Source organism: Chionomys nivalis, chromosome 2 (assembly GCF_950005125.1).
Source record: "Chionomys nivalis chromosome 2, mChiNiv1.1, whole genome shotgun sequence".
NCBI classification, from domain to species: domain Eukaryota; kingdom Metazoa; phylum Chordata; class Mammalia; order Rodentia; family Cricetidae; genus Chionomys; species Chionomys nivalis.
The window spans coordinates 35,139,562-35,166,009 of NC_080087.1; the positions used below are offsets into that span (position 1 = coordinate 35,139,562).

Genomic DNA, 26,448 nt, shown 5'->3' on the forward strand with positions numbered 1-26,448 from the left:
ATATAAAGTTGAAAAATCAGAAAATACATCCTGCCAATTAGGAGGTTGAAGGAAAAAGATATGGCTTATCTAAAAGAATCAGAGAAAAACTTCCTAAAACCCTTAAGCCTAGGGGGAAGAAAAAGGTAGTAGCCAGGAACAGGAGGAAACTGCCTTACCTGGATCAATGACATATCTAGATCAAAGTTAGCTATGATCAAATCTGTAGCTGATCTTAAATCAAATGCTAAAATATTTCTTCACATTTGTGAAGAATGCAGGGTCACTTTTTATTATTGCCTCTGTTGGGTGTTGTGTTGAAACGTCACGGTGCCTCTTGGCAAAGAATGAACAAAGGACTCTAAGGACCACAAAGGAGAAGGTGAGACGGCCAAACACACCCAAGCTCCCCATGTTTATATTTAACCCTAATTGCAGTTTACTGTCAAAGAGCAATCTCGAGGTTAAATAATTGAAAATAAGAAGTTGCATAGACATAAAATCCAACATTAGACACGCTTAATTTTGTAGATAAAAATATAAATATTTGTATGAGACAGTAAATGACAGCTAAAGAAATTAAGAGACACTGTCTTCATGGACAGTATGCTCAAAGTATGCTACACATTTATATAAAATACCCCTGTTAAACACAGTACAGAGTACAAATTAATATACAGCAATAAAAAATTTTTAAAAAATCAATAAAACTTAAAAAGAAAAAAACTAAATAAAAGGAAGTGGCCTGTAAATTCATATGATTCCAGTAAAAGTAATTCAGGGAAATTTCATGATTTGGGGGGGGGTTGGTATACTAATTAATAAACCTTTGCCTAGTCACCACTAAGATCTTCTCTTGCTTCATTTTTATATATAAAAAAAGATGTTTGCTGTTTTAGTTCTTCCTGCGTCAAAAGTAAACTTGGAGGAGCGAAGGGTCAAGAATAGGAAAGACTGCGGAAGAGAGCGAGGGGGCGAGAGCTAAAGCAAGCCTTGCTTTGCAGCCGTGGTGACTGATCCAGGGTGGTGTGGGCGCTCAGTTAGAATCCCTGCAACAAACCTACTCACCCTACATCTGGATATGTGGCTGCAGATAGACAGATAAGTGAGGAAGGATGCTGGCATGACCAACTGCCTATAATAAGAAAAAGAAATATCTTTTTATAAGTATCCTTCTGTTACGTGGGTCAATTTTATCAATTAGTTTTAAAATTCAATAAGTCATAGCAAATATGCGGTTGAACTCGACTTGTGGACTTTCATCTCTTGAACTCCCGTTAGTCTGGGTTTCCTCTTTCTAGTGTTGCTCTTGAACTCTTCCCCCAGTTTGGCCATATTTGCCTTTAATTACTTGACTGTTACCGCCTTTGCTAAATCCATCATCTGCTTCTCATCACAGTTTGTGACTAGTGACTTCTTCTTGAGCAAAAATAACAGTTCATTGTTTCTTTAATAATTTTTAGTTGAAAGCTGGACAGAGCTACTCTAGATTCTTCAGATACTTGAAGTTTTGATTAAAATACAGTGGAGAAATTGCCATACCGATATCCAAAGGGCCTGTTCCAGCTTGCACTCCCATCAGCAATGCAGAAGTGTTCCCTTTACCCCACAACCTCTCCAGCTTAAGTTGTCATCAATGTTTTTGATCTTGGCCATTCTTAAAGGTGTAAGATAGAATATCAGAGTTGTTTTGATTTGCATTTCTCTGGTGACTAAAAATGTTGAGCATTATTTTAACTGTCTTTCAGCCATTTTAGATTCCTCTATTGAGAGTTCTCTGTTTAGATCTGTGCTCCATTTATTTTTATTTTGTTCTTTTGATGACAGATTTCTTGAGTGCTTCATATAGTTTTGAGATCAGACCTCAATATTACCTACTTATATTTAGAAGGTACTGCCCGTGGTCACCGTAGCACATAGCTGCTGATATTTATATACTAAAATAATATAGAAAATTCAGTTTTCCTGAGAAAACACTCTAACAGTACATTGGAGATGGAGGCAAGAGGACACTGAGTTCCAAAACACCCTTGACTCCATGAGACTCTCCCAAGCCTGAATAATTCCATCCAACTGTTTTGTAACATGCAGACATCGCCAGGAACTTCTGAAATGTCTACTGTGGCAGAAGTTTGTGTAAGATCAATAGAACTCCTACAGACTTTAATAGATTCTCTAAATAAGGAACCTTTTAAAGAGATATAAATAATATTAATTTTTAATACTTAAGTATTTTTGAACGTTAAGAGTCCTTTAAGTTAATAATTTTCAAGCCATCTACATGAGAGGCAGAGGCAGAAGGACTGTGAGTTCAAAGCCAACCCTAGCAACATAGTGAGAGCCCATAATAAAGATTTTTTTAAAAAGAGACCTGGGCTAGAGCTTAGTGGTAGTGGTTTGTCCACCAACTCTGAGACCTGAATTTGATCCTCAGTACCACAAGAAATAACAATGAGTGGTTGCTTGTGAATGATAAAGACCCAATGTATTTCAGAGCTGGGGATCTGCACAACACTGTCAACTTTGTTTGTGTCCTGTGTGTGGGGGGCTGGGAGAAACATTACAAAATAAATCATCTCTACTTTTCAGGGAGGATTAAGCACCAGGAACGAAATGTGTCTCTCATATCTTCTTTATTATCCAAGAATTAACCTGACCCGCTGCGCCAGCATCCCGGACATCATGGAGCAACTGCAGTTTATCGGCGTGAAGGAGATCTACAGACCTGTCGCGTGAGTGGCAGTGGGTTTTAGGCTTCCAAGAGAGGGTCACATCTCCATACTGTGACGTTATGGGATGTTTTACGTGCTGCTCTTTCTAATTGCTTGGAAACTGGCAGAGTGAATGAGCGTCTTGGTTGCTCTGTCCAAATTCTTCCACAATACTCTGGGGATCATTGATGACTAGGAAGACCTAAAGGATCCAGCCATTAGCTGGATAAAGTTCTTGCAGGGAAAAGATACAAAGGGAAATGAACACTGGGAAAGGCAAAGTTCAGAGCATCCAGTCTCCCAGCTGCCTGTCCAGGTAGCCACAGGGAGCACACATCCAGTTGGGATTATACCCCTGAAGGGATTTCTCCTAGAAGCGTTCCATAGAGCCGCTGTGCCTGGGCTTCTTACTGGGCATGCTCCTGTAGTGCTGTCTGACTGATGCATGACAATTTGCAGACTTGACAGTAGAAAGCAGGTGTTCAGGATGAAGCACATTGACTATCATGCTGAGCCTTCTGATACATTAGAGGAAGTTTCCTACCATTCTAGGAAACGGCCAACTATTTAAGTTGATAGCCCATAGCCCAAAGCGAACCTTGTGGTCAGACTTTAGGCAGGGCCTTCCTGCATGATTTGGGTCGACTTCAAGTTAGCGATCTTCCTGCCTCTTCCTCCCAGGTGCTAGGATTCTGGATGTGTGCCTGCATGTGTAGCTAAGAAGCGGGTGTTTGTGAAGAGCAGTTTCAGGCCTGCTCTGTAAACACAGTATGACTGCATATCATAGAAACCAGTATAATTAAATACGAAGACTTTTCTTCTCCTCTTAAGGTTATTATATTCTAGAGATTTGGGGGGTGTAATAGGCAAACAGATGGAAATTCAATTTTAAATAGTAGTGGTTATTATAAAACAGCAAATATAAGGAAGGAAATGAGCAACTTTGCCAAGAGAAGAGTCAAAACCTTTCTGGGAAGGTGACATTTGAGCAGGGACCCACAGGCTGAGGAGCCAGGGACAGAAAGATAGCAAACGTATTGTATGCAGAGAAAAGAGAGTGATGAGTGTCATGATTCTGCTGGGTGTGAAAATGAACAAAACGATGCCTTTGACTGGAGCAGAGTGGAGTATGGCAGAGACTGTGTGAGGATGTGGAGTCAGAAGTAGCCTGGGCCACAGCGGCCATTATGAGTAGTACAGAAAGAAGCCACTATGGGATAGAAGCAAGTCTGTTTGGCTACAGTAAGAAGAAAGGACCACAGGAGGGTAAGATACGACAAGAGTACTGATCAAGAAATTACTGTGACTCTCCACTGAAAGTCAAGGGCATCTTGGACCTAGGCACGACATCATGCTAAGGATGGTTGCAGGAGATGCTGAAAAAAAAAAGTATGTGTTCTCAGGGACACTGGTACAAAGTATGGATGGTGGGAATTCATAAATGGTGCAATTTGTCTTAATAGGAAGATCTGAGAATTCAGACTTTCAAAAAAGAAAAAGACTGATGCAATTGGATAAAAATATACACAGGTTTTTGAGTGTTTTTAAGAACAGGATGAAAAACATTTAATGAAGATATGAAAAAACGCAGATAGTCAAAGAAAATATAATCTCTGTTCCAAATAACACAAGGATTAGAAATTGTAAACTGTTTTCTTGTTCATTATGTGCATATACGCTTTCCCCTGTTCCTTTTCACACCACACTGTGACCATGAGAGCAAAAGGCATAGTCCAGTTCTCACTAAATACTAATCACAAACGCCTGTGTGAACTGAGTAGCAGTTACTAAGTGTGCTTACATGCATGATTTAGTTTAACCTACTTGTACATAATTCCAGTTGCTAAAGCAGGACATGGGCAGCAGTGTGATAGAGGAGAAAGCAGAAACTGCATTTAGGAAACTATTCGGCACTGAACATTATATTCATAAATGGGAGAATTAGGATTCACAGTCCAATATACCCTCACCATCTAAACAATGGAAGAGCTTCCTAAAAGCTCACATCTTCCAAAATGAAAATGTGATGTAATTAGACAAAAGTACATAGGATTAATATGTTTTTATAGACATCAAAACAACATATAAAATGTGATTCTAAAAAACACTAGGATGGAAGCAATGAGGAGCATCAATGGGCAAAGGCACTTGCTACCAGACAAGTGAGAACCTAAGTTTAATCTCTGGAAACATAAGGGTATGGTTTGTTTAAATATTTGGATGATTGGATTTGGGCACTTGTGTGTGTGTCTTTGTATGTGTTCATGCATGCATGCTGATGCACTGCTGGAGATCAGACACAGAGCCTGGCACCTGACAGGCAAAGGATGCACCATTGACTTATACCTCTAACTTACCAAATATTCATATCATATCGCTCCTTACTTCAAGTACATTTTTCTCTTTAGAATGCATTCTACACTCTTAACAGGAAATTTCCTAACTGTGTGTTTGTTAACAAAAATGTAAAAACCACATAGCTGTATGCTTACAAATGAATGGATGCACCTTGCTCCTTCCTTTATGCTCACCTTGGAATGAGCATCTCTCCAGACTCCCCTCACTGCCTCATAGGTTGCCCCAGTGTCCCTTACTTCTAGCTCCCTCAGAAATGCTATATTTGAGTTCTTACCACTTGGAATGGAAGGGAGAATTACTTTCCAAAACAAGGTTAGCTGTGGGCTATCATTACCCAGAGAAATAGTACTTCATTTTCTTGTATTATATCTTTATTTTCTAATCTATTTAGAATTTTCCCTAGATGTTTTCTTTTTTAAGAAAATATTTTCTTTTGGGGAGGAAGAGACTGAGATACAGTGTTTTACACATGACAATCCTCCTGCCTCTTGCTCTGTAGTCTGTCAGTGATGCTCTGCTCATCTTTTTGTGCTGCTCTATAACTTCTACTTGAGGTTTTAATCATTCAATTAAATTCATTAAATCCACATTATTAATTAAAATAAACTGCAAGAGGAGACGTTGTCTATAACTTTGTCCAGTTTCATTGGCTCCCACTTTGTTCTGAGTTCAGCTTTCCTGTATTTTTAAAGATTTGCTTTTATTGTGTTTAATTATGTGTATGGGGGAGGGTTTGTGCATATGGGTATAGTTTCTCACAAAGGCCACAGGTGTCAGGACCCTGGAGCTGGAGCTTTAGGCGGTAGGGAGCTGCCGTGCGTGGGTGCTGGAAATTGAACTTATGTCCCCTAGAGAGGCGATACATACTCTTAACCACCGAGCAAGCTCCATAAACCCCTTTAATTTATATTTTATGAGTCTTTTATAAGTTGTGCCATGTGATTTTCTTTAGCCTTGTGGTTTCATGGTTCCCATCTCATTTCTTGCTTATTCTGAGGGCTTCTGTCCAAAACCTCATCAAACATATTTGAACCTAGGCTTTCTTCTTGCCACACCGCAGCTGGGGGATTAGATGAGTCATTTTCTGCACACATATTTTGAGAGGAAAGGGTTGTAGGGTGGGACTGGCTGCTCCCTGGTTGAATGTGTGTGTTGTCTGGGCTGTGGATTTATTACTGCTGTTGGAAGCCACTGTCTCTCTGCTGGGCTGAATCATTTTCATGGAGGAACGTGTTGGCCTTGGACAGGGATGTCCAGTCTCTTGCTACCCTGGAGACTGCCTTCTGTCTAGGAGACTCCATCTGGCTGTGTTCCTTTCAGTCTTTCTTCAGGGTTGTGCATTACTGAGAGAGTAACAATTCATTAATATTCATTAACAATCAGAAAGGTATGACGTCATGCTGCATCTTGTTTTTGTTTTCTTCTTGTTTATCTGCTTCCAGCTAATGTATTTACCCTTTGTGTCAATTGCTTGGGAGCATAATTTAAAATTAATAATAATAATAATTTGAAAGTGTTTATTTAAATGTAGTCTCAGAAAATTTCATTAATATCACACTTATCCTACCTGATCATAACATAAAGAGGTCTGGCAATCCCACCTCCTCCTTAAAGTTCTGGGAAGCTGAAAATCTGCTATATGTCATTATATGTTAATTTTTTCTTGCATTTTATATATGTGCTTCTGTGTCAGGCTCCTTTATTAATAGTGATTCTGAGATTCATCTGTATTTGTGGCTGTTTCATTTAATGCCTTTTTCTTGCTAAGTAATATTCCCCTGGACCAATCACTTCCTAAAGGCTCATCACTGTGGAAATACAATTTCAGTGAGATGCAAACATTCAGACCACACCAAGCCTGACTTTTTCCAGTTCATCATTCTGTTGTTTGGCATCTTTCAATCCCAGAGTACTCTACAGTTACTATTCAGAATTACAGAAAGAAAAAGTTCCCTTAAGTTATTTATGAGTGTGTCTGTGTGATTCTTTTTACTTTTACAATTTACTTTTCATGTATTGTTAAGCTGAATCATCTGCTTTCTTATTGAATTATAAGGACTCTTTTTGTTATGGATATTCATCTATGTTAGACACTGAACCATGGATAATGTCTCTCGGTCTATAGCTTTATTTCAACTGTTTTCTGAGGTTCCTTCTATCATTTCGTGTCTTGTTTTGATTTTTTGAAATCCCCTTCAAGAAGTCTTTGCAAACTATACATTGTAAATATTTTCCTCTTTGGGACTTTAAAGTTTAACTTTTACATTTAGAGTGATTATTTATTTTGAATTGATTTTTCTTATAGCACAAGGCAAATTCAAAGCAAATTTGTTTTTCAAATAAATTTCAAGAACCATTTGGTGAAAGAAAACTGCCTTAAGTTTTTTTATATTATTTATTTAGATTATGTAGGTGTGTGTGTGTGTGTGTGTGTGTGTGTGTGAGAGAGAGAGAGAGAGAGAGAGAGAGAGAGAGAGAGAGAGAGAGAGAGAGAGATTAGGACAACTTGCAAAAGTCAGTTATTCCTTTCCACCATGTGGTCCCTAGGGATAGAATTCAGGTTGTCAAGCTTGGTGGCATTTACCTGCTGAGCCTGAAAGCTGCAAATTTAGAATTTTTGTTGCATAGCCATTTGACCATATACTAACTCTGGCCTGGGCTGCGTTCATGGCTGTGTTCATGGGTTTACTTTAGCACACATTTGATCTTTGCAGTCCTAGGGGGAGCCTTTAAATAGCAGAATACGGTCTGCAAACCCCCACTTGCCATCATCCCTTCCCAAATTAATTTTATTGTCTAGGCTCATTATATTTTCACATATAAGATTAAGACAATTCAGTCAAATTTTTAAAGGAAACACCCAAACAAAACTCTTTAAAAAAAACGTCTGATTGGAAACATTACAGAAAGCTCAGGATATGCAAAGGGAGCCATTAGTCACCAAATAAAAAACAGACATTCCCAATTAGCAATCTATCAGCCCCTGTTTCTGTCCCTGAACAAAAAGCTTGAAAACAAGCAAGCAAGCCAACATCAAGACCAAGGGAGAATTATATGGGTTATATGGAGTCCCCAGAAAAACTGGAAAGGACCGACATGTTAGCCGTAGGAAATCTACTCCATGAACATAGTACACTCCACACACTGGAGTGTTCCCTCATTTTCCTCAGCAGTTTTTTAGGTAGTTTTCCTGGTGGTTTTCACCTGTTTTGTTACTAGCATTTATCTTTTATGTTCCGATACCTTTGTATGCTAATTTTTTAAACTCTCTCTCTCCAATTTCCAGATCTTTGTGTTTTTCTAGTTTGTCTTTAGATTCAGGTTCATCTTTATATACCTGTTCGCGTGCTTAGCAATTTTTGACTATATGTTTATATTTTGTGTTGATTAGCACTATACTTTCTCTAATTCCTTAACATCCTTGTCGGCACGACTCTAGAATGGATGTTTAGGGCCACTTTCCTTTTCTACTAAGGCCTGATCCACTCTTAGGTCTCTGAGATGGTTCTCTGAGATGTCACTGGATACCTGTGACGTCAGCAGACTCTCTGCTCTGGCTAGCTGGAACTGGAATGTGTACCATATCTGGGAGTTCTCAGAATCGTAGTTTTGTGCTGTTTTTTTTTTTTTTTTTCTAAATAGTTCCCCGGTTCCTCTTTGCCTATCCTTGTACAATTTCATCTTTAATCTAGTTGTCTCATTACGTGAGCTTAGTTACCCCTAATACAGACTTAAAGAACTCTATGTTTGCTACTTCCCCGGCAGGACTCTGCTTTGAAACTTGTAGTACTTCCAGACTCCTTTATTCTGACATTTGTCTCTTTAGTTCATTGAGATTGTCAATTTATTGCTTGGAAATTCTCCTTTGCTGCTTTGTGACCCAGGGCACGCTCACCGGCAGAGCTCTTGGGTGAACAGAGTGTTCAACTATGACATGTGTTCCTTTCCTCCAGGGTCATGGTTTTCTCCTTCCTGTTTTCCAGTCTCCTAGCCCAGACATTCTGTTCAGCTTTGTTAACAAGTGCTGGCATTTTTCACAGTAAGTTGGTGTCTGTTACTCCACACGGCTAGGAGTGAAAGTCCATTAATGAGCATCTTGTTTGTTTTACTAATTTTTAACCATATGTTTACTTGTGTGATGGAAGGAGACTCTATAAGGCTATTCATTCCGCTGTATGGACCCGGCCCTGCTTCTTGGCTGAAGTTACCCTCTTTCTCCCCACACCTCTTCCTCTTCCCAAGACCTACTCTAGCAGTAAGACCTTAGAAACAGCCGCGGGGGTTCAGGCAGGCTTGAAATCTAACAACTGCGTTACTTCTTCCACCTGGTTTTACATGATACAGGAATGCCGTGCCTAACGCCATTGCATCTTGGATGAACTGAGTTTATAAATATTATTGCTTACCTTTGGCAAAGAAAACTAAAACACATTCTAGATTGAGGTGGGCAGCAGTAAATTTTGCTGTGTTTGTTTCAAGAAAAATGTACCTCGGAATTTAAACTCGATTTACAAAGGAAAATTATCCATCAGATTTAAGGCAAAATATTAACAAAACTTGCTCAAATCAACCTCAGTGATTATTTATAATATCATTTTATTATAAATATATGTGTATCTGTGTAGACATGCCCGAGATATATCATTTTAGTTTCTCTAACAGTCTCAATTCTTCCAACTGAACCCTAGTCCCAGCAATAGCAGGGATATTTGTTATTTTAACTAATTAATTTATTTATACTAATTTAATTTATTTATTTAATCCCACTACTGTTTCTGACAGGAAGCTTAGTCCTTTTCAAACAAATAATTAGCGTATTTGCTTTTGCAATGCTCCCTCCTCTCTTTCCTCAGTTCTCCATGGAGTAACCTGAGCTGTGTCGTTAGAAAACTTGGATGGTTTTTGTTTAGAGGTGACGAAAAGGACATTTATTATGAAGGGAAGGATCGGAAGAGATAAAGTCTGAGACAAGAAGCTCCGAGAGGCTGGTTCTGCATTTTCAGGTTCCCAGTCCTCGAGCCTTGTCTCCAACACATGAGCCATTCGGTGTGTTCTTGTCTCCCTGGCTGCCCTACCAACACACGTAGTTACCGCTTTTACTATTTTGGAGCGAAATCTCCATAAATATTAACTTACTGACTTATTATAGAATCAAAACTTTTAGAGTCAGCTCTTCAGAATGCTCACAGTGTTCACTTTGGCCGGCAAAGCTGCACAAAGGTCACATTTACCACACTGATCATACCAAAGCCCTTAGTAAAAGTTCAGGTGCCCCCTGGTGGTGTTTCAGGAGATTGCAGGCAGATGTTTCTTCCCATCCCACCTCTGAACCGTCTCCATTTCCACTTACTAAGTTGGCTGATGGAGGTGGGTCTTGTATTTATCTGTTGCTTTCATTGGTTAATTAATAAAAAAACTGCTTGCCCCTAATAGGACAAAAAATTAGGTAGACAGAGTAGACTAAACAAAATGCTAAAAAAAAAAAAAAAAAAAAGCCAAGTCAGTAAGTCACCATAATTCTCCCACTCCAGACAGACACAGGTTAAGATCTTTCCTGATAAACCAGCTCATGGTGCTACACAAAATAATAACAATGGGTTAGATCAATATATAAGAGCTAGCCAATAAAAGGTTAAAACTAATAGGCCAAACAGTGTTTAAAAAAATACAGTTTCCGTGTAATTATTTCAAATAAAGCTAGCTGGGTGGTGGGACACAGCACAGCCACAGCCCCCTACTACAGTTGGTCTTTCTTCTTTCAGTATAGATACCTTGTCTCTATAAAACTAAATGTTATTTTAATAGTTAATATCCACTATCTTACACGTAAAAAAACTAGCAGCGAATTTTAAATGGCAGAATATGCAAATTTAACAGGCTTCTTTCTAGAAAAGGTTTGCTTTGTAGCAATTCTGGGTTGTAGCTATTTTAGAAAACATCACGGTGTATTTAGTGTAATGTGATGCTGGCTGCTCTTATTACAGTACTCAGCTTTAAAGATTGTGTGAAATAATGTGTTTAAGACTCCTCAAAGTTCTATTGACTTTAATTAGAGGGGGGAACGAAGATGGAAGGTGGAGTTTTTCTTTCCTGTCCCAACCACCCAGTCCCAAATAAACACACAGAAACCTAATATATATTAACTACAGAATGTGTGTCCTATAGCTCTGGCTTATTACCAGCTAGTTCTTACAACGTAAACCAACTCATCTCTAATGATCTATATTTTGCCACATGGCTCTTGGCTCTGCCTGCTCTAGCACTTTGCTTCTTCAGTGGCTGCTTGCATCTCCCCCTCTAACTCCACCCTTTTCCCTCTTTATATATTTTGTTTGGCTTTCCCGCCTAGCCTTATTTTGCCTTGCTATAGGCCAAAGCAGCTTCTTTATTAACCAATGAGGGTAAAGCATATTCACAGCACACTAGGGGCTTATCTCACAGCATAGAAGCCTTACTAAAATAGTACCCACTTTTCTTATTTTCTCACTTCTTAGAACAGATAAAAAAAGAATTTTCAATTTTGTCACAAAAATATTATTTGTATACCCTCCACAGATTCATAAGGTTTGTGTTTTTTGTTGAAGAGATAACATGTAGTGATGAGGCAAGTGGCTAGTTTTACCCGAAATAATTATACAGAAACTGTATTCATTTAAAACACTGCCTGGCCCATTGTCTCTAGCTTCTTCTTGGCTAACTCTCACATCTTAATTAACCCACTTTTAATAAATCTATGTATCACCACATGACTGTGGCTTACCGGCAAGATTCTAGCCTATATCTATCTCAGGCAGGAGAGCCATGGCATCTGCCACACTGCCTTCTACCCAGCATCCTGTTCTGTCTACTCTACCTACCTAATTTTCTGTCTTATCAAAAAACCAAGGCAGTTTCTTTATTTAACCAATGAAAGCAACACAAAACAGAAGACTCTCCTACATCAATAACATCCAGGGTATCTGACGGGGCTGTCCAGGTTAGAAAGAAGGTGGCAACAAACAAGTGAACAGAGTGTGAGGACCCTTTATTTAAACCGTGGATTCAGCAGCTGGCCATGATTATCCTTGACTACTGGCAATCCCTAAGTCATCACTTGGGGCTGTCATGGGATCTGACACATATTGGTCACTCATGATAATCCCATGTAACAACTGTGAATGAGTTAATGTAAAGTTTTGGATGTGTAAATAATTATACCTTTCTTTGTCTAGGAATCAATAATCTGCAGCCTGGAAGGGAAGCTGCCTCTTGAATATCTTTTCAAGCTGCTAAGATACTTTCATGTTAACTCTTCTTGTTTGGCATTTATAATCATGTGTCTTTTTTTTAAAGGTGCCCATGAAAGCAAAGTATATTGGGCGTGAAGCATAATTTTCTGAGTAAATTCATTTATTTCTTTGTTTAGGTTTTTCGAGGCAGGGTTTCTCTGTGTAACAGCCCTGACTGTCCTGGAACTAACACTGTAGACCAGGCCAGCCTCGAACTCACAGAGATTTGCCTACCTCTGCCTCTTGAGTGCTGGAATTAAAGGCCTGTACACTACCACCCAATCAGTAAATTGTTTTTTAGCAAAGGTTGACCTTGAACTTTTTACACATCTCCCTGTCTCCTGAGTGCTGGGGTTGCAGGCAGCTGTCACGACGTATGACTTCAGTGCAAACTTAAGTCCCTGATTCAGTTCTAAATATTTTGTGTTTATCCTTGAGCAACCAGAGCAGGACATCCTGGAGAGGCTTTTCCCCAGGGAACCGGGGAGTTTATTCCTGTCACGGTGACTTCCAAGAACCTGCAATATTCTTTTCTGTGGGGTGATCATATATGTACATGATCGTATTTTGTTGTGTGTGTGTATGAAATTCTTAAGAACAAAGGAAATTTGAATAAAAGAATCTGCGATCAAAACAAACTTTCTGGCCACAAAATTTGATCAGTGTGGGGAACTGAAAAATATAAATAAAGACTGACTATAATTTCACCTGAAGCAATCAAAGTAAAAGTAGTGACCAGTTTCGTCTAAAGAAGATGAACCACTCCATTAAGAGTCTCGTCATTTGTTAGCCTGAGAGCCCATTAAGCAGTTAAGAGCTCTTGCCTTTCAGGAAACCCAGGTTTGTTCCTCAGCACACAAATGAGAGTTCACTGCCATCCATAATACTCCACTTTCAGGGAATTTGACCTGTGTTCCAGCCTCCCTTGGCACTAGGTCTGCACATGGTACACATCCATGTAGGCAGCCCAAACACTCATACACATAAAATAAATACATGTATAAGGAAAAAGAAAAAAGAAAGGCACCTATGAGTTCATAAATGCTTTATATGGAATTATTCTTTTATTTAAAAAATGAGCAAGCAAGAAGTCTATGCTAGAATGTTGAAAATTATAGGAAATACAAAATGTACTCTGCTGTCATGTGATGTACTGAATGCAATTGTGATTATTTAATTTCAGGACATGGCCTTTCATTATCAAAAGCCCGAAGCAATATAAAAACCTTTCTTTCATGGATGCAATGAACAAATTTAAATGGACTAAAAAAGAAGGACTCTCTTTCAACAAGCTTGTCCTTAGCCTGCCCGTGAACGTGAGATGTTCCAAGACAGACAATGCGGAGTGGTCGGTAAGCTCCGCTTTTCATCCTCTGGGAATCTGATTTTCACAGTTGGTCTGAATCCCAAAGAAGAAACCTAGGCTTCAGATTCCCACCCATTGATCAGTGGTCTGGGTCCTTTCCTGCTTGATCATGTTAAGCTTGCTCAGAGATAATCTGGGAGGATGAACAACTTCTGATTCACAAGAAGTCCCTTTGAAGAGAGAAATTTATTCTGAAGCTGTAGTTGTGTTTGTTGTTGTTGTTGTTGGTTTTTTTTTTTTGTTTTGTTTTTTTTTTTTTTTTTTTTTGGTTTTTTTTGAGACAGGGTTTCTCTGTAGCTTTGGAGTCTGTCCTGGAACTAGCTCTTGTAGACCAGGCTGGCCTCGAACTCACAGAGATCCACCTGCCTTTGCCTCCCGAGTGCTGGGATTAAAGGCGTGCGCCACCACCGCCTGGCTCTGAAACTGTAGTTGTGATGAAGTGGAATAGATCCCGCAGCTTAGAAACCACAGGGACCTACTTGTAGCTTTTTCCAAGGAGTGCCTGGTCCTTTCACACCCCTCCCTCCTTTCCAGGGCTAAAGTTTCTGCCTCATCAGATGCTTTACTTCTTCAACAAGTGCAGTCTGTCTCATAATCGCAGATGGAAGTGGAGGTGGATAGGCGAGTGTCTCGGTGACTTTTTAATGCTGTGATAAGATACCACTGCTAGAGCACATATAGAAGGACGAGTTTGTTGGGGGATTAGAGTTTCAGAGGGCAAGTCAGTGGCCATCGTGGCAGGGAACTTGTCAGCAGGAAGTCAGGCATGGTGCTAGAGCAGTATCTGAGAGCTTACATTCTTATCTTATCAAAGTAGGAGAGAGAGAGAGAGAGAGAGAGAGAGAGAGAGAGAGAGAGAGAGAGAGAGAGAGAAACAGAAAGAGCTAACTGGGACTAGCATGGGCTTTTGAAACCTTAAAGCCTCCTCCCCTTGATAAAAATACTCTAACAAAACCGCACCTTCTAATCATTCCTAAGCAGTTCTACCAACTGGGGGTGAAGTGTTCAAATATATAAGTGATAGGGACCATTCTCCTTCATGCCACTGATGTGAGCAAGGCCACAGCCCTGCTCTTACACAGCTGCTCACAGGGACTGCCTTTTTCTTTTTTCAGATTCAAGGGATGACAGCGTTACCTCCTGATATCAAAAGGCCTTATAAAGCAGAACCATTGGTGTGTGCCATGTCAGCTTCCGCTCCTCTGCATGGCGTTTTCTCCCTCAGGTTGCTCGTGTATTCTCTGCTTCTTGGGAGTATGCTTAGCACCCAGGGCTTGTGACTGCTGTACTTGGTGATGACACTAGAGTCTGGAATCAGAGACTGCCTTTAAAGTCAGGTTAAGGACTATGTTCATGTTGGGCCTGAAGAGACGGGTGTGAAGAGCATGGAGACTTTCAATACGCACACTCACTCCATTTTCCTCCACAGGGTACCCGGACAATGTCACTGAGGTTCTCAAGGGTTTCCTTATAAAAACAGATGTTCTATGCCTATAATTAGTAAAACGAAACAGACCCGACTAAATTGTTTTGAAAGTTCGAGAAGTCAAGTAGAAAGAAAAGAATCTTTCATTTTTTCCACATTCTGTGTTATTTCAATACCTATTGTTCAGCTTGACACCCATCCTTCTTTTCATCAACAGCATCAAAGGAATGCTTGTGAATTACTCTGAGCTCCATTTTCCTTCCTAGGTGTAACTTGCAAGTGTGAGCACAACCCTACTCCCTCTGACATTGCCCAGCCCCTGTGTTCTTTGTGACCCCTGACCTCAGTGTTTTTCGGTGGTACCGCTCCTGCTTCTTCACTTATCCTGGTCTGTTGGTACCCAAACCCACATCAAAGTGTTTCCCTGTCTCTGCAATACTGCTCTGCTGATTTTTTTCTTAAACTCTTTAGCGCTCTTAAAAGAAAGAGATTTTGATAAATGTAGAGATGGTGGTAGCTGATTGTAGGCTAAGAAAAAAATACAGATGGCTGCAAATCCTTTGCTGTGAAGGGTCCCAGACGAGATTCCAAAGCAGGGCAGACAGGGTGAGCAGACAGGAAGCCATGGGGTCTGTAAAGCTCCTCATCGCTGGGTGTTACACACTGGCTCAATCTGAATCATATTTCCTATGATAGATTTATTTTTATATTAGTTGATGGACTGACTTCCAATATAAAATTTCCACCGACTGAAGAACCTATCACTCTTTTTGTCTATTTGTACTAGCTAGTTAAATTTTGTTTTATGTCTCCTTTCCTTATCTATGTGATCCATGTTCAGATCATATTAATAAACTTAATGGAATTAAAGTTTTTGTATGGTATCATTATGTGGTCCTTGAGGGAACCAAGTGATTGTGTACTGATGTCAATAAAAGCACCTGAGGAACTGTATTTTTTCCACTTTATGCCTTTTCTGTCCTCCAAACATAAGCTATATTGTCATTTAAATAAATATTATATTTTAGAGTGTTTGCTTCTTGATTCAAGAATTTTTCAATGTGTGGAACTATTAATATATTCTGTGGTTGATTTTACTTCTTTTTTGTATGAATATTTTATATCAGAATCTATGATTTTTTCATTTGGATATTTGCATAAGAAATTTGCAAACATTACTTCAGATAACCCCTGGTTGAAATTTCATGTTTAATTTTACTTCGGAATTTCTGGATCTGAGGTATCAAAACCAAATGATTTCCGTGGTAAATGAAGCGGTACTATATTTATTGTCATTGTTCTTGGTAAGGAACAGGAACACACCCAACCATAAAAAAACAAAGAGTTTTGGGAGCTGGCTTGTGAGGAGCCAGCCCAGGAGAACTCTTTCCACTGCCGTTGCTAACCACAAAGCTGGCATTCTTGCTCCCCGAAGGTTTTCTTATGACTATATATGGCTTTGAGGAATCACATATAGGCTGGTAATAGGTGAGATTATGTAGGGGGAATTCTGCACAGTGCTCATTAAGTCTGAAGTTGTTTGATACGATACTAAGTAGGCTTTCTTATACGGCCTGTGCTTCTTTTTCATGGTCTTTGTGATGTTATCTTGGACGAAGCAAACATGTTAGCTGCTTCATAAGGTTGTCAGGTAGAGAAGCCAGACACTTAAGGAAATTTGAAATCCAAGCAAATGAAATAACCTCTGCTTTGACATGTAAGGGAGATGTGAATGATGAAATTCAGAATTCACCATGGTTGAGTGGGCCTTAGATAACCACATTTTTCTGAAAGGGTCCAGGAGGGGTTCTAGCACTGAGAAGACCAACATCCTCAAGAGAGGCAGCAGATATATTGAGCAGCTTTGACCTGACCCTGATCCTAATGGCCACAGAAACCAATGAAAGGACATTTGGAAACAGAAACAATCATGTTGCACAGTTTGCTTTAACGAGACTCACTACAGAACATGGAGGCTATTTCTGGTTTTCTATATAATAAGCACCATTAGCTTTCTTATAAGAAAAGTCCTCGTACTTGTGAGTATGTATCTATAACTGACTCAGTATAAGAGGAATTAAGGAAACAATCCCATACATTTCTGTGAATTCTGATAAATGTTGATAGCTGTCTTTAATATTTCTTCCACTTTGCGGACATCGACTTATTTATCTTGTATTTACAAGGGGAATAAGTTACTTTACTTAAACACAATGAAAGGTTAACAGCGATGAAGCTAGGATGAAGAGTGCAGGGCTGCATTGTACATTTCCTCAAGTTATTTTTGTTTGAAAATATTTAAGAATAAGAACTTACAAAGTAAAGTAGAGAATAAGGCAGCTAATGTTGACTTAATCCAAGGTACACGCAGTCAAATGGGCCTTCTGCCCTTTGTAGTAACCCGACATTTGGGGTAACAAAGAAAGAGATTGGGGAACGGGTGGTAGTGGCACACGCCTTTAATCCCAGCACTCAGGAGACAGAGGCAGGTGAGTTCAAGGCCAGCCTGATCTACAGGAGCTAGTTCCAGGATAGGCCCCAAAGCTACAGAGAAACCCTGTCTCAGAAAAGAAAGAAAGAAAGAAAGAAAGAAAGGAAGGAAGGAAGGAAGGAAGGAAGGAAGGAAGGAAGGAAGGAAGGAAAAGAAACTGATTGGATTGATAAAAAGGGCTGTTTCTGGTCTTTGTCACCTGATGCACAAGGACCAGAAATGGGTATGTTACCAGATTTAAAGTCCAAAAGGGGAGGTGGTTCAAATAATCAAGAGAGAGGAAGAATTCCAAGAACAAAGATGAAGGAAGAATGACTGGTAATCATTACAAAAGAAATAAAGCAAAGGGTTGGTTTTGATTATAAATCCATTGTGTGGCAGTGCTTATCCACTAGAGAAAAACATAGAAATTATGGTAGTTTAGATAAAAAAAAAATTTATTCTACTTGGTTAGGCAATAGCACTTTTAGTGTTCAGATGTACATGCTTCCAGTCTTGTTTAAGAAGGTATGTATTTGTCTGTATCCATATGTAGATATTTATAGGGATGTGAAGGAACTAAAATCTAGAACAAATTCAAAATATTATTGGTTTGGTTGCAAAAAGTTTACTTTGTATTTAATAGTTTGGTGGGTATGGCCCATTTTGTGATTTCCTTTCCTTCTGTGAAGAGTCAAAGCCCTAGAATTTGTGGTTCCATCATTCCTAGCACCCAAGGGTACCCTGTATCAAGCTGATACTGGAGAAAGACTACCAAGGAGGGACATAAGTCACTCTGCTTGCACTCTCTTTGTTAGTCATGTGACCTTATTAAAATGTAGAGATTAGGAATACAACCTCTGATACCTTGCCAAACATGACGCCAAGATGTAAAACCACTTTGGATGCCACATACATGTTAGCAAAATTAAATTTTACATAGTCTGGTGACTCTAAGATTTTTGAGTTCTAGAAATGGCTACCATATTTCACAGAATAGTAGTGAAGAGAAATAATTGTTATCATTGTTAATTGCATCAAATGCCTACTCAGATATAGGTGCTCAATGAGTGTTGAATTTAAAACAGTTAATAAAATCAAGCATTGTCTGTACCATGATGTGAAATAGAGTTTCAAGATGATGTTCATAACTGAGTAAATCTAAACTTATCGTGAACAGTTCATTTTTGAAAATGGACAGATTCAGAACAGATGTGAGTCCTTTAAATTGAATAAACATGGGTTTGGGAACAGCCTACTTCATCATCAGGGACAATTAATTTTTCCAAAGATGCTTTCAACCATTAAATTGATTGATATAGTTTTCATCTCCCCTGCCCCTGTACACCCTGAAAAGACCTTGATTGGCAGTACAAATCCAACAGAGTTACATTGATACATTATGGGCAGGAAATATTCAATCAAACAGACTCATAGAAGAATCTGTTACTGTTCAGCTGAGAGCTAAGATCTATGGAAAATAAGGGTGAAAATTGTTGCAAAGTACAACAGATGGATTAGAGAATTTCTGAGTATCTAATTAAGCCTTTGAAGTCCAAGAGACTTTGCCTAGGGTGAAAGATCTCCCAGACTCACTGGCCATTGTGCCAATGGTAACAAGACAATACTTGTAAAGGAACACAAACTTTTAATGGATGCACTTTTTAAGCAGAATGCATCTATATTTCTATAACAAATGTTTGGTCTTCTCTGGTTCTTTGCCACTCTGTTTTATCAATCATTAAATAACCTATTGTTTATTAATCTATAGTGGTGTGAATTACATAATGTCATAACGATACCAACATATAGGGATTTGAGGTCTGCTCTAAAGCATGGAAGGAATGCTTACCTTGTGCTGTAATCTGCCCCAAAACTTATGCCTGGGGAACTCAAGGGCCCAAAGGGAAAGCCTACAATTATTACTTTGTTAAATTGATGTAGTATCAAACTGCCTTTTAGATATTTATCCTTATGCTCATCAATTAGTGCAGTATTCACCCTCATTCACTTTGCAGTTGATGGCATGTAATTCAGAGTTTCCTGACTGGCAACAGCAAGTATGAACTAAACCAATATCTCCAGTAACTCACTAATTATTGCCACCAAAGTAGCATACATGCATATGATGTTTTAGAATCCATAAAGTGATTTCTCATTTTTTTCATTTAACATGAAAACTGCTTTTCTCAATGAGTGTTCATATTCAGAAAAACTCAGCATATGGCATGTTGAGCTTCAGTGATCAAGGGAGACTTAGGTCCTAATTCCTTTACAACCTAGGATAAAGAAACCAGGTGAAAATTACAGAGCTAATGACAAGCATAAACATCAGGTCCAAACGAGTTTGACCATCACTTCCAAAAAAATATTTAATGACTGGCTCTGCACATCTTAGGTCTCATGATGTGGGATTCCCCTCTGTATGCTGTGATTATTATTGGTGAATAAAGAAATTGCTTTGGCCTGTTGATAGGGCAGAACTTAGGTAGGCAGAGAAAACTAAATTGAATGCTGGGAGAAAGAAGGGCAGAGTCAGAGAGAAACCATGTAGCCCTGCCAGAACCAGATAGAACTTTAGCTGGTAAACCACAGCCATGTGGCGATACACAGATTAATAGAAATGGGTTAAATTAATATGTAAGAGTTAGCCAATAATAAACTAGAGCTAATTGGCCAAACAGTAATTTAATTAATACAGTTTCTGTGTGATTATTTCGGTTCTGGGTGACCAGGACGAGCAAGCAGCCCTTCCTCCAACAGTCTCATGCTCCTGTGAAGAAAAGATGTACTACCCTTTGCTCTCTTTTCCCCCTTATAAAGAGTCCAGTCTCATTAACAGTAACAAAACTCTAGAGTTAAATTGAACCAGTATACCCTTTGTCTTTTGTATGGTTTATTTTATGGAGGTTGCTTTACATTTTTTTCTCTTTTATTGTTCTGTGAGCTTTTCTCTTGCATGTTGGATTTACGTCTGTACATAAGTGTAGGAGGAGGCTGCTTGTTTGTCCCAGCTGTCCAGAACCAAAATAATCACACGTCATTCATTTGGGTATAGAATTCCTGAGTAGCCTCTGGCCGCTGTCCTTCATATTTTCTCATTAAATGCCTCAGAGTTGCTCCAAGTTCTCAGGTACCTTGACCACCTGTGACTGTATGGTGGGTTCTCTGGTTGTCTCAGTTTGACTTTCTTGCTCTTTTTGGCTCTTTTGGCTGCTGACCAGTCAGGGACTTCCTCGTGGCCCCTGCTCTGTGTTTTACACTGAATATTTGTTTTAATTTTATCTTTCAGTATTTAATGCTAAAATTAGATTCGAGCCAGCCACATGGCTACAACTGCGCCACAACACTTACTTGCAGGTAACAGTTATTGCACCTACTCCAGCTCAAATTCAATCACAAGTCAAATTTATAAATTAAAATGCAAATTATAAATTTATAATTTAACAGGGAAAGATGACAATTTAACAATCCAAGAATTCAATAGCTTTTTTACTTATACTTATACTATGTATGATGTTATGCAATGTTTATATGATTTTCCTCCTACATCCCTCTATTTGATTCTTGGAATTAACTTTGTCCATATTTTCTTCTTAAAAACATGGTTTGATAATAGGGCTAAGAATGATGCACTTTTAGAAATGATACAGCCCTTGCAGACTGATAATGACAAACTAAAAGGGAATTCAATACTCTGGTGAAAGGTACAACGAATTTGACAAAAAAAAGTCAATGACAGAGGGTGCTGAGACATTGAGAGAATTCATACTGTTGAATGTATTAATTGGACTCTGTCAAAAGGTTATGATACAATGACTGATAGAATGTCTCTCCAGGAACATAATATGTATTCTATAAAAATTATGTCCAAGGATGAAATGTTATCTTTACTGGACAGACTTCACACCTTGGAATCCTCAATGAGGGCATTAGAAGAAAACACTGGACAGGAGATCCAGACTTTATAAATGGCAGTCATAAAAAGATTTGAAAGGGAATTTATCGAATTTGATGACCAGGGACAAAAAGTACAAAGACAAAATGTAACCTCATCAGTACATACCAAACTTGAGGATAGCTTACCCACAGTTCTACCTGTCTTTCTGGTGATATCACCAGAAAGAGCATCTGGCACCCAATACTCTAAGGTAATCAAAGAATATACATGGGAGCCCATCCATATGACTGATCTAATGTAAATTAAACAAGTAATTGTATCTTATGGAATACATTTGTCCTTTGTTAGGGATATGGTCAAAATGTGGGCTTTAAGTAACAAGGCAACATTACAAGATTGGATTCAGTTAATCTCAGCAGTCCTAGAAAAGGGACCTCAGCTGCTTTGGAAGTATTATTTGAGAAAAGAAGCAAAAATTTTAGAGCAACAGGGAAAAGCAAAGGACTTGAGATTTCCCAAGATCAAATTCTGGGCTAGGGACATTACTCTGATCCTCAGAATCAAGCTCTTTCTGATGAACACATCTTGTTCCTATGTAGCATAGCAGCTTTAAATGCTTGGGACAGGATTCAGGAAATAGGAAACAGATCGAATCATGTATTAGAGTTAAATGGGGTCAGAGAGAATTTTTAGTGAGTTTTTACAAAATTAATTAAGATTGTACAAAGAGGGGTAACAGACTCATAAGTTAGACATGTTAAGTTAGACTAATTGAATCTTTCACTTTTGAGAATGCCAACTTAGACTGCAAAAAGATCCTTAGGCCTTTAAAGGTCAGATCAGCACCAATGGATGAATGTATCTTACATACAATAGACACTAGACTATAGTACTGAAGCTTGGGTAGGAGAAGCAATTTCCAATGGTATGAGGAGACATCAAATACCAAATCGTTTAATTGTGGTAGAAAAGGACATCTGAGAAGGAATTGTAGACAAGGAATTCCTAGGAATAATGTATCCTCTGGGAATGGCAAGAATAGGAGAATTCAGCCTTCAAGTATATGTAGGAGGTATGGCAAACACTGACATTGGACCGATGAATGTAGGTCAACAAAAGACAGACAGGGAAACCTGATACCATTGATAAACTCCTTGGGGTCCTCTCGCAGGTCCCCATGATGAATGTGATCTAATCATTCCCAGTTACTGTGGAGAATGTGTCTCACCAGGAAAATTTAAAAATACAGTGCCTACTGTAAAAAAATCATACTTGTCTAGATGATGGAATAGACGTGGAGGATGAATAAAAAACTCCAGTAGGACGTAAGAAATGTGTATTCTGGCAGACTTCTATAAATGATCAAAGATCAAAGCTAAGAGTGTATATAAATGGCACTTTTATTGAAGGCTTACTAGACATGGGTGTGGATGCAAGTATTACTACAGAATCTTGGCATGCGAATTAGCCTCTTCCGGAGGTAGATGTTCAGTTCCTAGGAATTGGAACCTATCTCAAGTGAAACAAAGCACAAGATGGATTTGTAGTGCGGAGCTGTGGGCTGTCTTCCTTCCACCCCAGCTCCTGGTCACCTGGCTAGCTTATGCCCCGAAATAACAACACACAAATTGTATTCTTTTAAACACTGCTTGGCCCATTATATCTAGCCTCTTCTCAGCTAACTCTCGTACCTGGACTAACCCATTTCTAATAATGTGTGTAGCACCCCAAGGTGCACTTACCGGGAAGATCCAAATTTTGAAGTCAAGGTATTTTCCAAATATCTATGTTGGATTAGTTATAGCAGCATTTATAAACAAATATCTTTTAGCAGATGTTGCTCTTTCCTCAGCATTCAAACAATTCAAAGAGAGCATAATAGCATACAGTATCAAGATTTTCTGTTTATTTTCCATCTTTGTGTAGCTTTATTTTAACTCTATTTTGTTTATTTTTACTTTTTGAGACAGGTTTTCTGTATATCTTTGTCCTGGAATAACTCTGTAGACCAGGCTGTCCTTGAACTCTCAGAGATCCTTCTGTCTCTGCCTTCCAGGCATTGGAATTAAAGGCGTGTGCTACCACACCTTGAAGTCACAGAGGTCAATCTCCCTCTGCCTCCCAAGTGTTGGGATTAAAGGTTTGTACTACCACACCCAACTACTTTCCTCCTTTTTTTACTTTTAAGAACTTTAACTTTTAGCCTGCATATATCTTTAAACACACTGTAAATCATTTAAAGGTTTTCTTTGTCTTTGAATCTCTCTTTACTGTATATCTCTCTTTTTCTGATCACACGAGCCTTTAAATTACTGAGCAATATGGGTAGGATTAAAGCTGTGGCTTTAGAGACTGGATCCAGCCCATTCCTTAGCTTTCTAGCCTCATGGCGGAGGTACCAGCTGTAGCCATGTTTATTGCCAAAAGTCTATGGCATTTCAAGGTCCCTGCCAGCAAGCAAGCTGCAACAGTATATCCACAGACAACACTCAAGCCCTCTCTCTGTAGCCAGCCCTCCTGCCTCAAACAGTCAGAGTTTGCCCTGGCAGGATGGCCCAGAAAGCCGGCATTTTTAAATGGCGTAGCTTTTTTCCTGCTACGACTGAAAACCGAAAAGCATGCATTCAGCTTTTATCAATACCATTTAAGTGTTTCGTGGCAGGACCTCTTAATGAGCTGCAGGGTTTTGCAGCTAAAGCTGAGTCAGGAAGACTCTCTTAGATGAGAGTGCTTGCTTGCCTCTACCAAGCAGAGCAGACTCAAGAAATTGCTGCTAACAAGAAAACATGCTTTACTCTATTCTTTCCCATGATTTCTCAGGCTTTCTGTGGATATAGTTGTCCACACGTTGGGGGCCATTCTGTTGTAGGAGCTGTGGGCTGTGTTCCTGCTGCCCCAGCTCCTGGTTGCCTGGCTAGCTTATGCCCTGAAATAACAACACACAAATTATATTCTTTTAAACACTGTTTGGCCCATTATATCTAGCCTCTTCTTGGCTAATTCTCATGTAATAATTTAGCCCATTTCTAATAATCTGTGTAGCACCCCAAGGTGCACTTACCGGGAAGATTCTAGCCTACGTCCATCCTGGGTTGGAGCTTCATCGTGTCTGCCCCAGAGAGGAGAGCTATCGAGTCTGAGCTCACTTCCTCTTCCTCCCAGCATTCTGTTGTTCTGTTTACTCCACCCACCTATGTTCTAACCTATGAGGGCCAAGCAGTTTCTTTACTTTTTAACCAATGACCTTCCTCCATCATGGATTGAATACATAGGACCAGAAGTACAGAGAGGAAAGCTGAGGCCTTTTGTAGCTAATATTGCAGTGAAATTGTGCAATGACCTATTGCAGCAATGGAATACCCAGATTAACATGTCTACAGCCCCAAAACTTATGTTTCTGGGAAAGATATTATAGACAAAGGTTATCAGTCATTAAGGCTCTACAAGAACACAAAGCAATTACAAGACTTCAGAGGCAATAATGGCCCAGCCTTTAAAATGGTTAATTGAGAAACCAATATAGGTTAAACAGTGGCCTCAACTGGTACAAGAGAAACTAAATGCTCACCATATTGAATAATATACCAACTCTTGGAATTTTTCTGTACTTGTGGGTAAAAAGAAATCTGTAAAATGGAGAATGGTGACAGTTCTTAGAGCTATCAACAAGGTAATTCAACCTATGGGACCTCTACAATCTGGAATTCCTCTGCTTTCTCTGTTACCAAAGGGATGGCCTCCATAGTTATTGATTTAAAGGCTTATTTCTTCCTTATACCTTTACAAGAAAAGGATAAAAATAAATTTGCCTTCACAGTGCCTACTAGGAGATATCACCATCCTCCCACAGGGAATGCTCACCTGCCGTATTCTTTTTTTTTTTTTTTCCGAGACAGGGTTTCTCTGTGGCTTTGGAGCCTGTCCTGGAACTAGCTCTTGTAGACCAGACTGGTCTCGAACTCACAGAGATCCGCCTGCCTCTGCCTCCTGAGTGCTGGGATTAAAGGTGTGCGCCACCACCGCCCAGCTCACTAGCCATATTCTGTGCCAATACTTTATCAGTCAGCCATTGGAAATAATATGTGAGCAATTTCCTAAGTTTATAATCTACCATTTTATGACATTTTATTATCTGATTCAAATGCAGACACTTTAGAAAGAATGTTTGAAGAAGTAAAGAAAGTTTTGCCTAACTGGGGATTACAAATTGCTCCTGAAAAGATTCAAAGAGGAGATTCTGTTAATTACCTACATTACAGAATAAGTTTATAGAAAATTAGAACTCAAAAGGCACACATTAGGAGAGACTGGTGCAGACTCTTAATGACTTTCAAAGAGTGTTAGGAGACATTTCCGGTCTATGACCAGCTGTTGGGATAACATCTGGTCTAATAATTCATTTTAACAAAGCCTTAGATGGTGACAAAGACTTAAATGGTCCCAGAGAATTAACAGTTGAAGTAGAAAAGGAATTGACAGTTGTTGAGGAGAAATTACAGGAGGCACATGTGAATAGGATGAATACAAATCTTTTTTTTTTTTTTTTTTTTTTTCGAGACAGGGTTTCTCTGTAGCTTTGGTGCCTGTCCCAGAACTAGCTCTTGTAGACCAGGCTGGCCTCAAACTCCCAGAGATCCGCCTGCTTCTGCCTCCCAAGTGCTGGGATGAATACAAATCTTAATTGTATTCTAGTCATATTGCCTTCCAGAAATTCTTCTATAGGAATTTTAATGCAGAAGGATGACATTATTTTAGAATGGATCTTTTTTTTTTTACCACATAAACCAAGTAAAAAATTAAAAACTTATGTGGAAAAAGTCTCTAAATTAATTATAAAATATAAATTGAGACTTTGTCAACTAGCAGGTATAGACCCAGCAGAGATTATAGCGCCTTTTACTACTGAAGAAGTTTTTTTTTTAAAGTTATGGGAAGACAATAAACTGTGGCAAAGAACTTGTGCTAATGT

The 26,448-nt window shown here is 39.1% G+C and overlaps 1 protein-coding gene across 1 annotated transcript in view; it reads left to right on the forward strand.

Moving 5' to 3' along the window:
- Moxd1 (monooxygenase DBH like 1) overlaps positions 1-16,097 on the forward strand; it is a 78,364-nt gene extending 62,267 nt beyond the window's left edge. The window contains exons 10-12 of the mRNA XM_057761985.1: positions 2,569-2,711; positions 13,500-13,668; positions 14,798-16,097. Of these exons, the coding sequence (XP_057617968.1) occupies positions 2,569-2,711; positions 13,500-13,668; positions 14,798-14,962 (477 nt within the window). The 3' untranslated portion in view covers positions 14,963-16,097. The remainder of the gene's footprint in view (positions 1-2,568; positions 2,712-13,499; positions 13,669-14,797) is intronic.
- The last annotated feature ends 10,351 nt before the right edge of the window (positions 16,098-26,448 follow it).